The 11,775-nt window shown below is 53.0% G+C and overlaps 3 protein-coding genes across 3 annotated transcripts; all 3 read right to left on the bottom strand.

The window, feature by feature from the left end:
• Positions 1–2,529: 2,529 nt before the first annotated feature.
• On the bottom strand, positions 2,530–3,477 carry LOC105303243 (hemoglobin subunit alpha). Its single transcript, XM_011376734.2, has 3 exons — positions 3,335–3,477; positions 2,899–3,103; positions 2,530–2,754 (listed from the first exon to the last, which is right to left on the bottom strand). Exons 1-3 carry the CDS (start codon positions 3,427–3,429, stop codon positions 2,626–2,628), a joined length of 429 nt encoding a protein of 142 aa, XP_011375036.1. The 5' UTR covers positions 3,430–3,477; the 3' UTR covers positions 2,530–2,625.
• A 1,635-nt stretch (positions 3,478–5,112) lies between these two features.
• On the bottom strand, positions 5,113–6,161 carry HBM (hemoglobin subunit mu). Its single transcript, XM_011376735.2, has 3 exons — positions 5,754–6,161; positions 5,387–5,591; positions 5,113–5,268 (listed from the first exon to the last, which is right to left on the bottom strand). The coding sequence occupies exons 1-3, from the start codon at positions 5,975–5,977 to the stop codon at positions 5,140–5,142; spliced, it is 558 nt and encodes a 185-aa protein (XP_011375037.1). The 5' UTR covers positions 5,978–6,161; the 3' UTR covers positions 5,113–5,139.
• A 455-nt stretch (positions 6,162–6,616) lies between these two features.
• Positions 6,617–7,985, bottom strand: LOC105303370 (hemoglobin subunit zeta-like). Its single transcript, XM_011376980.1, has 3 exons — positions 7,891–7,985; positions 6,900–7,074; positions 6,617–6,745 (listed from the first exon to the last, which is right to left on the bottom strand). Exons 1-3 carry the CDS (start codon positions 7,983–7,985, stop codon positions 6,617–6,619), a joined length of 399 nt encoding a protein of 132 aa, XP_011375282.1.
• Between the last annotated feature and the right edge of the window lie 3,790 nt (positions 7,986–11,775).

Raw genomic sequence — 11,775 nt, 5'->3', positions numbered from 1 at the left:
GAACTCAGCAAGGTGGCCTCTCCTATTCAGGATCTCTGTGTGATTGTGTGAATGACTGTCCCTCTCCACCACTGATCAAGTGGTCCTAGTTCTCAATGATACCCCTCTCCCATCTCCCAAATTGTGCCTGATACAAGAATCACTATGTTAATAGTTGTTGAATTGATAAACATAGCAACTGATGAACAAGAGCTGAGATTTCAGCCTAGCTGGGACAAAGTCATCAAATCATCACACAAGAACATATAGTCTCAAACCTCATTAAAGGCTCTAAGGAAGCATGAAGGGGGTGGATGAGGCATTCAAGGATACCAAGGTTAGTCTGAGGATCATGGTGAGCTTTCCTGAGGAGGTGAGACTGGAGGATGAGTAAGTATTAGATAAAGTAGGGTGGAGGGGGTGTCTACTACTTGCCTCGTGGGGGGTGGGCAGGGTGAAAGATGGCCTCTGTGGATACAGAATGGCTGTAGGGAGATGTGAGGGTGAAGAGGTTGGTCAGTCCCTGCAGGATGGGGGAAGGGATGCACTCTGGTGGAGCAGTGAGAAGGGGCAGGAAATCCAGCTGGTGCAGTCCCCTTCCTGGTGATAAGTGAGTCCTTTGGTCTAGTTGGTGGAGGAGGTTACTGATGAGGTTAAACATCAGAGCTGGGTGAGAAGAAAAGGGAGCGAGAAGTCATTGATATGCCCTTTCCTGGGAGCCTGGAAGAAGACTTTGCTTTGGGGGGTGGATTGCATGGGCTTCCTTCAGCCTACCCCTGTGTCCTCATCCCTCCCCTAGGACTATTACTCAAGACTTGCCCAAGTCAAACTGACTTGGACTGAGAAGAAAGCAGCTCAGACAAGCCTCAGCAATGCTCTCTTAGGTTCTGCCTGCTGTGTCTGCTCTTCTTATTTTGTTTATCCTGGACCCTCCTCCAACTCATTCCACTTTCCTTTCCTACCTCCACTCTATTCCTGATTCTGTCCACAGGCTCAGAAGATTCAATCCTGGCTCTGAAGAACAAAAAGGATAAGACCCTAGGGACTTAAAACAACCAAACACCCACTCCTCGGGCCCGGGACAACCTCTCCTTTCACATCTTGCTCCAATCCCCCTGCCTCCTGAGCCCTTTTAAGGCAAGACTTGGAGAACATACCTCAGCCAATGGCTTACATTCCTAATATGGGAAGATTATATGTATGACAAATGGCTTAAGAGAATATTGGCAAAGATCAACAGGAAATTAATAGAAATATAATAATGACCAATACATTGTATGAAAATGAGATGACAGAATGAACTGGCCAGAACAGATGTAGAAGAGACATGGTTCAATGAGAAGAGCAGGTTGCAGACAAATATGTACGGTATAATGACGTTTTTCAGAAACATGATATTTTTGACAAGAAAAAGGTATAGTTGTCGATGTAGCCGTGTCCTCCAACACAGGATAGGAGGCAGGGGGCTTATTCCCAAACTATTAGCTTAGGCTTCTGTGCAGTGGGGGAACAGGGCAGAGGGACACTCTCTCCCTACTTTGAACGACACAAAAGAGTGTGTGTGTGTGAAAGCATAAGTGGATTTCTACATTTAAATAAAAATGGGTTGGACTGTGGGTCAGCGGAAGAGTGCATGGCGGATTGGGGGAAGCAACTCACAGCTGTTCAGAGATGCCTATGTCCAGAAAAACAGCGGTGAGCAAGAGGTCTGCCATCCTCCCCAAACTTTTGCTCAGCGCTGCATGTTGCCCTGGAGATTGGGGCTGGGCCAGAGTGCTGACAGTGTCCCTCAGATGGCTGCAGACCTGGGTGGGGATTCCAATGTGAAGTCCAGGGCTTCAGCACCTGGGACAGGGGCCTTTCCCGAGTTTTGCTTCCAGCACCCAGGTAGAAACGCTGGGAGGTCCCAGGAGATTCTGGCTGCAGAATTGAGCGAGTAGGGGAGGAGGTGGTCAGCTGGGGGACACAGGGCTGGACACAGAGTGAGCTATTAATGTGCCTCGTGAAATGGAGAACGAGGGAGCAAGGTACTCTGGTAAAGTGCTCCTCCCAGTGCGCCCTGACTGCTGCAGACTGCTCATTCCCCTCTCTGCTTCCCAGACTGTGCTGCCTGAAGAGGGTTACTGTGGCCCAGAAAGAGTGTGTGGGACTGCAACCCTCGTTCTAACCCACCTTCTCTCTGGTAGGGAGGAGATGGGAATCTCATAGAAATTGTCCAGAGCCTGCCTTTGCACAAGAAGCGGCCTATTTTGGAGGTCTATTTGTTTTGCTTTATTTTGATCTAGACAGTAAGTTTAACAGTGATCAGAGAGACTTCAAAGAGGGTGGCAATCTTATAACTCCTCACCTCTCACCCCAGAGAGGGGCCCTTGGAAGTCTGACACCTCCCGGTTCAGCACATCACTGGAAGCGCCAGCCTTAGATCCCCTCCCTCCTCCTCCCTTCTCTTCCTTCTCTTCGCCCACTGAGAAGGGTCCTTGGTCCTAGGCAAAGAGAACCACACCCCTCCCTGGCACATTCGAGGACACAGACAATCCAGGCCACACAGGCTGCAGCCCACTAAGACTTTATTCAAAGATCAGGAAGTGCCGGTACGCGGAGCGCAAAGGGGCCCCCAGCCCGGGCGAGGGTCGCCGCGGCTCCAGCTTAACGGTATTTGGAGGTCAGCACGGTGCTCACGGAGGCCAAGAACTTGTCCAGAGAGGCATGGACAGCAGGGGTGAAATCGGACGGGAGGTGACTGGCCAGAGTCACCAGCAGGCAGTGGCTCAGGAGCTGCGGAGAGATGTAATATTAGGACGCGTCCCGACGCCGCCGCCCGCGCTCCACCTTCTGGAACCCACAGGATTCTCTGCGGCGCTGAGAAGGGCCCGCTGCACCCTCCACCCAGATCTCTGCGGGCTAGGCCCGCGTGCTCACCTTGAAGTTGACGGGGTCCACACGCAGCTTGTAGGCGTGCAGGTCGCTCAGAGCGGACAGGGCGCCAGGCAGGTCATCTATGTGGCCCACGGCGTTGGTCAGGGCGTCGCCCACCTTCTTGCCATGGGCCTTGACCTGGGAGGAGCCGTGGGCCAGGTCGAAGTGGGGGAAGTAGGTCTTGGTGGTGGGGAAGCTCAGGAACATCCTGCGGGGAGAGGAGGGTGAGCAGCTGGGTGGGGGTGGTGTTCCAGGGCAGGGTCGTGAGCCTCTGATTTGAAAGAGGGCGCTGGCAGGCCTCTTGGGGCAGGTCCGCGATCCGGACTCTGAGATCTTGGGGATGTGGGCGCCAGCCCTGGCGGAGTCCACCGAGGGGTTGCTGGCAAGACCCCGAGGCTAGTGTTGAGCCCTGAGGTCGGAGCAGGAGAAAGGGCCTCACCTCTCCAGAGCTTCTGCCCCATACTCGCCAACATTGCCGCCGACCTTATCCCAGGCGGCCTTGACGTTGCTCTTGTCGGTAGAAGAGAGCACCATGGTGGGTTCTTTCTGAGTCTGTGTAAGGACCAGAAGAGTGGTGCGCGGGGCGTGCGCGGAACTTTTATGCCTGAGGCTCAAGGGGCACGCCCATCCAGGCCTCGCTCATTGGCTGGCGCAGTTCCAGAAGGTGCAGGGAAGGGTTTGCGACCAGAATAGTTGGGGCAGGCTTGTCTTCCAACGCAGCCCTCAGTCTATGGGTCCTGCGCAGGCCGAGATCCGGCTCTTAGGGTACCCTCTACTGCAGCTCCTGCGGTTCCCGGGTGCCCACACGTTTCCGAGCCACCCAAATCCACTGCATACCCTCTGTAGCTGGGCCAAGGGAAGCTTTGAGGTGTCTGTTTGCTGGTCCGGGAGCAGGGCACAATTTTTCCTGAAATGAAACACGCTGCTTTCGCACAAGACTTTACCCATGACCGAAAGCTGTCAATTGTCCATGTAAACTGCACTTGAAGGATAATATGGGGTAAATCCTCCAACCCGTGATGGGCAGGCCTCCTGGTAGCTCGTGGGGAGCTCGCTTAGCCAAGGTCAGGGCTAGTCTCCAGCATGCCCCTCAGACTTAGGTGCCCACTATCCTGATGGGTTTCGTACTCTCCCTGCACAGATTTGGAACTGTCAGCCCAGGAGCTGTTCTCATTCTGCGTCTGGAGAGCATCAGGGGCTGCTCCCAGCCTCCCATCCCGTTGTCTGCAAAGATTTGGAGTGGAGCGCTAAGGTTCTTGCCTCAAGCAGCAGAGGGGAGAAACTCAGGGGTGTGGGGAGAGCCTGAGGGATGGTGTGGGAAGAAAGCCTTTGCCAGAAAACCCACAGAGACTGAGACAGGGAGACTGGGGCTGGGGTGTGGAGTGGAGGTTGGGCGGACATGGTCCTACCAGACACTTACCCTTTATTATGATCTCAAATTATTTCAAAACCCAACGAGGCTGTGTTTTTTTCCCCCCATGCATGCGTTAGGCTCATATCACACAGCTTGGTGATGTGAATGGAGTTGGAAACCTACTCAGTCTACTAGACTGTGGCTATTTAGGAGTTCCTCTGTACCCCCATCTCCCATCCCAGGAGATTCAGCAGAAGGGGCTAACTTGGCCCAGGGGAGGGTTTGCTGAATGTGGTGGTGGTGGGGAATGTGAGAGGAAGGAACAGAGATAAGAGTCCAAGGAGCCCTGGACCCTGAATTTTTGTTCGATTTCAGTCTAGGAAGTTGGCCCTGGGCCTGGGTGCCTATGGCTTTCTGCAAAGGATGTTGAGATTCACGTCTCAGCTCCCAGTGCCAGGTGGGGATGGAGGGAGAATGAATGAATGAATGGAGAGAATGCTGATGTGCTTTGCCAATGGTATGGCACCGCTTGGTGCTGCTGGTGGGAGCCCAAGTCTTAGAAGCCCAAGTCTTATCCAAGCACCCACTCTGCGCCACCACTTTCCCCCACCACAAGAGGGCAACTATGCTGCTCTAGCCTTTGTGTCCACATCCTGCCCAGGCCCCGGATTGTCAGCCCAGGAACCGTTCTCTTCGCAAGTCTGGAGAGTTCTCAGAGTCCGCTCCCCTCCCATTTCCTTGTCGGCAAAGATTCCAGGAGGCTCCCTGTGGGACCCGGAGCTTCTCTGCCCAGCAACAATGACGTCAGCCTAAAGACCCAAAGACCACACACACTCAAGGGCTCGCTGTTTGAGGCCTGTTTATTGACATGCACAGACCTAGGCCCCCGCTCAGCGGTACTTCTCGGTCAGCACTATGGCCACGCCGGTCAGGAACTTATCCCACGCCGCCTGCATCTCCACCGTGAACTCGTCCTGCAGGTGGGAGGCTAGCACCACCTGGAAACACTGGATCAGCAGCTGCGGGAGAAGGGGCGGGTGAAAGGGTGGTTGGTTGCCTCCTCCAGTTTCTCCCAGAATCCCTAACCCTCCAACCCCCAGCTGTGCGCGACCCCTCCTGTGGCCGGGGCTGCCTCACTGGGAAGTTGGTAGGGTCCACTCGTAGCACGTGCGCATGCAGGTCGGCAAGCGGGCTCAGGGCAGCGCGCAGGTTGTCCATGTGCTGCACAGCCACTCCCACCGCCTCCAACATGCGTTGTCCGTGGCTTAGCAGGTGTACCTCGTCAGGGCAGGCGCCCAGGTGTTTGAAGTAGAGCGTGGTGCTGGGGTACACGGTGAAAAGCCTGTGGGAGCAGATCAGTGGGGAGGGTGGGCGTGTGGGGATCCCTCTGGCACCTGTACCTCCCAGACACCTGAAAACCGTCGTGTGGCCTGCCCCATCGGGACTCAGGCCACAACCCCCTGTCTCCGCCTCCCTAGGGTCCTGGAGACCCCGCCCTACCCACCTGAGCAACAGCTCCGCCCCGAAGGGCGCCTCGTGTCCGGCGATCAGGTCCCAGACTTGCTCGATGTGGGCGCGCTCCTGAGCGTTGAGCATCGCGCTGGCGTGGCGTGCTCTGGGGGCCGCGCCCGCTGCCTGGGCCTCCTTATAGCTGCACCCCACCTCGGGCACCCCGCCCGATCTTATCTGCAGCAGCGCGAAGGGAACGCAGAGACCCTCGTCCTGCATGGGCAAACGTCGCCAGCCCAGGTCCCTACCACCGCGGAGGCCACGGTTTCCGGGGTCCTTGGGTTACTGACACAGATTCATGCCTCTGCGCGTGGGTGAATTTGCCGCAGACTTTGGGGGATCTGTAATGACTGGAGGGATAGGAAGAGCGCGCGCGCGCAGGAAGCTCTCTATTCCCCAAGGGGTCGGGAGGGCAGCCGCATCAGGGGTCCCCCCATAGCGGGAGCTATGACATCAGGCTTTAAAGAAAAGACCCCTGAGTCCCTACCCGCACCTAACATGCTGAGTGAAGCGACGAACTTTGGGTGACTTGGAAAGAGGGTGAGAGGAGCGAACGCACTCAGAGAAAACGGCGTGGGCGGACCTGGGGCTGCTCTGCTTCCTCTGGGCTGAGATTCTGGGATTCGCAGGAGCAAGGACCCTCCAAACGCTTTTGGAGTGGCCTTCAGGCCTGGGGTGATAACCGGGTCTCCCCCATTCTATCCCATACTTTATCCCCTCCGTCTCCCAATCCTGAGGACGCAGGACCCAGCTCACTCCATCCTTATCTATTTATTGGGGAGTACCGGGATGAACTGTGGGAGAATTCGGGAGTAGAAGAGAGGTCGCGGCCTGTCCTCCGGGGTCCGGTGACTGCGCTCAGCGGTACTTCTCGGTCAGGACGTTGGATATGATGGACAGGAACTTGTCCCAGGCGGCGTGGGCGTCGGCGTTGAAGTCGGCGGGGAAGTGCGAGGCCACCGTGACCAGCAGACAATGGGACAGGAGCTGAGGGGTGGGAGGGCGGCTCAGCGCGGGGCTTGGTGCTCCCTGGGTGGGGGTAAAGACTCTGCCCGTCTTGCGCCCGGCCCCGCCTCCGTCCTGACCCGGCCGGGGCCCCGCCCCCGCGCCCACCTTGAAGTTGACAGGGTCCACGTAAGACGTAGGCGTGCAGCTCGCTCAGCTTGAACAGGGCGCCGGCGATGTTGTCGATGCTCTTGACCGCGTCGCCCACGGCGGCCACCACCTTGGAGCTGTGCACGCGCAGCTGCGCCGAGCCCGGGTGCAGGTCAAAGTGCGGGAAGTAGGTCTTGGTTTCTGGGTAGCCGGTGAAGAGCCTGCGGGAGAGGTGGTGGGGAGTGAGCTCCGGAGGAGGTAGGCCTGCCCACCTCCCCAACGAACCTCCCGCCCTTCTGGAGTTCGATCTTGCCACAGAGCCCTTGCAAGCTGAGCAGGTCTTCCTTCCCTCCAGACCCCTCCCCCACCCCCACCCCCATCCCCCGCCCCGCGCCCTCCAAGCTCCACCTCTCTCATCTAGAGGCCCCGCACGTGTCTCCCACCACTGGACCTTGGCCCATTCCAGGCCGCTGCAACTCCTGGCTTATCTCTTTGCTTTCAAACTGGGTCTGCACTGCCAGCTCTCCAGAGCCCGCCGCATTTTCACCTCTGGCCACAGGGGCTTCCTTCCCAGCCCTCGACTTGGCTTCCCACTTCACCTGCCAGAAATAACGCTCTCTTCAGCAGTATCCCATGAAGGTCTTTTCAGGGAAATTTCTTTTGACTGAGGTTTCCCCAGGATCAGAGACCCTGATATCAGTGCTGGTAGCAACCTGACGGCCTCAGAAGACACTTCGGGCCTTGGAAGAAACTGTCCATGCCCTCAGTGTGGGAACCTGGGCCTGTCCCTGCTCAGGCCTCAGAGAGCCTGAGCTCAGGGAGGCCCTGCTCAGGCCTCAGGGTCAGTCAGATGTCTGTGCAATTCATCTTCCCCAACTCACTACCCCCTATTGTCACTGTCTCCTCTTCGCTGACCACTTCTTACTGTCCCCTGTCCTAACTCACCCCACCTCGCTATCCTCTCCTCATTGTCCCCTGTCCTCAGTAACCCCACGTTGTCACCTACCTGGCCCCATCCCAGCCTGTCTGGCACTCACCTCTCCAGGGCCTCAGTGCCGATGGCATCTGCCTGTGTGGAGATCTTGCCCCACATGGACATGATGATGGTCCTCTCAGACTTGATCAGAGACATGCTGATGGCCGAACTGGAGCTGGGTGAGCTTGGGACTGGCCTCCATGGTGTTCAGCCCCCAGGGTCCCCTTATATACACAGAACTGGTGTGGGGGCCAGGCTGTGCACATTGGTCAGAAGAGAGGAAGGGGCTAGAGGGGTGGGATCTCTTATCAGATCCAGTGACAATGGTCAGTCAGAGCCTGAAGGGACAGGTGCAGTGAGGGGCTATCACTCTGGCCTCCCTCCCTGGGCCACAGCCAGAGACCAAGTTCCAGGGAGATTGGGGCCCAGGCTTGGGCTGAGGGTCTACATGTCAACCTGACCCTGAGGCTTGCCTCTGTAATGATTATCTCTGCCCTCCCTGTTCTTGCGATGGAAGGAGGCCCTCACAGGTGCATGCTCCATTCTTCAGCCTCTGTAAAACCACCTGTGAGCTCCAGTTTACAGATGAGTAAACTGAGGCTCATAGAGGGAAACTGAGGCCAGGTGTCACAGGGAATGAGTGGCAGTCTTGGCTTCAGACCCTTTCCCAACTTTGCTGTTTAGTCTCCTCTCACCTGGATGAAGTTCTGTCTGTGGTTCTCCCCCACCCACAGGCCAAGTCCCCCAGCAGCTTGGTTGAGGGGACTCTCCAAGCTGGGTACCCAAGCCGGGAGGAAGCTGGACTCTTCATGAAAAGCCTGGAGTGATACCAAACTACAACTCTACTGCCACAGTCTCATCCCAGCCTGTACAAAACCCCCTCCTGCTCTATTTGTATCTCTTTATCCTATCAACCTATTCCCTTCCCCCCTCTCCCCCATAAGGCAACCATGCCAATGCACTTAATATATTCCTTTTATTTAGTATGTGTTCTTGCATTTTTATGCATGTATTTTAAGTTAAACACATATAACTTGATTTACAAATTTTAATTATAATAAACATTTCCTCATAAGCACGTCTTTTTTTTTTAATGTAAGATTTTTTTAATAAGGGGGAAAAAACAGAACATACAATATAACAATGTTTTTTAAATAGAAGAACAGGCTGGACGGAACTGTATAAAACTGATAACAATTATCCCTAAGTGATGAAGGTTAGGGTTTTTCTTGTTTGTTCTTTTTTTGCACATTTTTCACTGGGCTTCCACATTGAGCACATGTTATGAAAACCATTAAGACCATAAAGTGAGAGCTGAGCCATGGGCTGCCCCAGAGCCTGTCCTGTCTTTATGTTGGAGCCGGGAGTGTGGGGACTCCTGGCAGAGGGGACTTGCAGAACAATCCCAGAGCCTAGGCTTAGGTCTGGTGGGGAGACCACAGAGCTCCTCCTGTCACACTTACCCCCACAGCCACCTCCCAAGCCACCTCAGAGGGAGCACCCAGCTCTGCTCCTCGACTGAGAGCCCTGTCTGCAATGTGAACCAGTTTCTCCCCGGGCTGGCCAACATTCAGTGTTATGATTTTTATTTGTTTGTGGTAACGTGTTGAGGGCACCTGTTTTTATTCATTGTTGAGGTTGAGAATTTTCGCACATGATGATTAGAATCTATTTGTTCATTTTCACTGATCAAATGGACTTGGTATATTTCTGTAATGTGGTTCTTTACACACACACTCACCTGCACACAATCTCCACATTTGTGCTTTTCTTTCTACATTTTCTTTAACAGGTGTTTTGTGCATGTATTTAAATGTTTTAAAATTTTAATTGACAGATTAAATGTGTTAATTGTAATAGCAATCCTGGCAAAGAACAGCTTAAAAAACAAATTTCTCTTCTCACCTCCTCACCTCCAGAGACAACCCTCTAGCCATTTCCTAAGACTCTTCAATAAATTATGAACATATATGTAATAACCCCAATTATGCCTGAACACTCACATGGCGTTGTGTTATTCTCTCCCCATCCAGAAGTCTGGGGCCACTGGGGTCCTCACCTCCAGCTCTGGAGGGGACCAGTTAGCATCCGATTCTCAAAGTCTTCCTAAAAGCCACTCTCTCTGTTCATAAAAACAATGCATGCTTCTTATAGATCTTTCGAGGAAGTCTACAGACTCTTATGGAAGAGAACAAAAATCGCATATCTCACCAGTCATCACTAACATTTTAATGTTGTTTTCTTTGTTTAGCTGAATTATCTTGAAAATGTAGGACATTTCAGCTCCAGGACAGTTAAGTACATGGGACCACACCACACACCCCACACTCTTAGGCATGAGTCCTCTGGGTCAGAGTCCTCCGTGGTGAAAGTGGACCCATGTAGAACACCTCCTTGGGACAGAATGTCTCTGCAAAGCTGAAAACTCCTAGATCTTAAAGTCAGGCAAACAGCAGGAGCAGCCTTGGGTAGGCTTGTGAGAGCCCCTCGAAACTCCATTCATTCTTCATGGATTACATTTGGCCACTTATCCTATGCCAGGCCATCTCTAACAGCTGGGGACATAGCAGAGGACAAACTGACAGAAACACCTGCTCTCTGGAGCTGATGTTCTGGTGAGGAAGGTATGCAGTCCAGAATGACCGCAGCAGGTAAGCACACCAGTGAAAAGGAGAAAAGCAGCCCTTGATGCCTGGGCTCTCGCTGCAAAGCTTGTGTTCTCTTGTTGAACAAAATCATTAGAACATGGACATCAGACATGGACACCTGTGACTGTGATGCTCAGCACAAAAAAACACTATCCAAATAGAGAAAACATGAATTGTCCAGATCACAAGAATAAACAAACATCCCATCCTGGCTAATACGAAGGACTGCTACTTTTTTTGCCAATAGCAGCTCCAGCCTCCATTTGCTCTTCTCTTCTTCTAGATAAGAATTATTAAACAGCGCAATCATAGGATTACTCCAATCTCTTGGCAGCATCCAATCCAGAGCAAAGCCCTGCTTCTTTGAGCCTACATCACCTAACTCTAGTCTTAAGCCTCTAACTTAGATGCCCATGGTCTCCCATGGTGGGTAGTCTCCTCCGTGGCAGTGAGTTAACAAATCCAACTTCGTTTGACTCCAGGAGTGTTCCAGGTGGTCTCTGATTGGAAGACATTGACATTGGAAAGAGATAAACAGGGATGTGTGATAGGTATTGCTGAGAGGGCTTGTGGCTTTACATAAAGTGGCCAGGGAAGATGTCACTGAGATGGTAAAATCGAGTAAGTTGTTTCCAGGAGTTGGAAGAATAAGCCATAAGATGTTTGGGGGAAGAGTGTGTGTATGAAGTAGAGAGGGAATAAGCAAGTACAAAGGCCCTGAGAGGAAAGCCAGTGGCTGGGGCAGAGTGGATGAGAGAGAGTGAGAGGAGTGGCACTGAGGTCAGATCTTATAGTTAAAGAAGGGTATAATGATCCCCTGTACTCCCATCACCTGGATCTAGTCATTGTTAACATTCGCTTTGTCATTTTATGTAGGAATATATCTGAGTGTGCTTTATTTTCCTTCCAAACCATGTGGAAGGGTGTGGTGGGCATTGTGAAATTCTTTCTCTACATAAACAAGTACAAGTCTATTGTAAATCAAAGTAAACTAACAACATTCCATGGCAACAAAGTTGCCCATTCAGCCCCAAAGTTTGTTCAACTTGTTCAAATCGGGTTCTGACGGAGGTTCACATGTAGCATTTAGTTGTCTCTTTATTCGCTTATTCCAGAAGCTTTCCACTCCACACCCACCTTTCCTCACAAGAATGACTTTTTGAAGAGTCCAGGCCAGCTGTCTTGCAGAGTGTTCCACATTGGATTGGTTCCCTTATCTATGTTTTTCCTGTACAATAGAAGTCATATCTAAAGGCTTGATTACAGTCATGTTGGAACTTGGCAATGAAAAGGCAACC

The sequence above is a fragment of the Pteropus vampyrus genome, unplaced genomic scaffold (genome assembly GCF_000151845.1).
Source record: "Pteropus vampyrus isolate Shadow unplaced genomic scaffold, Pvam_2.0 Scaffold303, whole genome shotgun sequence".
Classification (NCBI taxonomy): domain Eukaryota; kingdom Metazoa; phylum Chordata; class Mammalia; order Chiroptera; family Pteropodidae; genus Pteropus; species Pteropus vampyrus.
The sequence above is the reverse complement of the archived record's forward strand: the minus strand, read 5'-3'. Positions and strand labels throughout refer to the sequence as shown.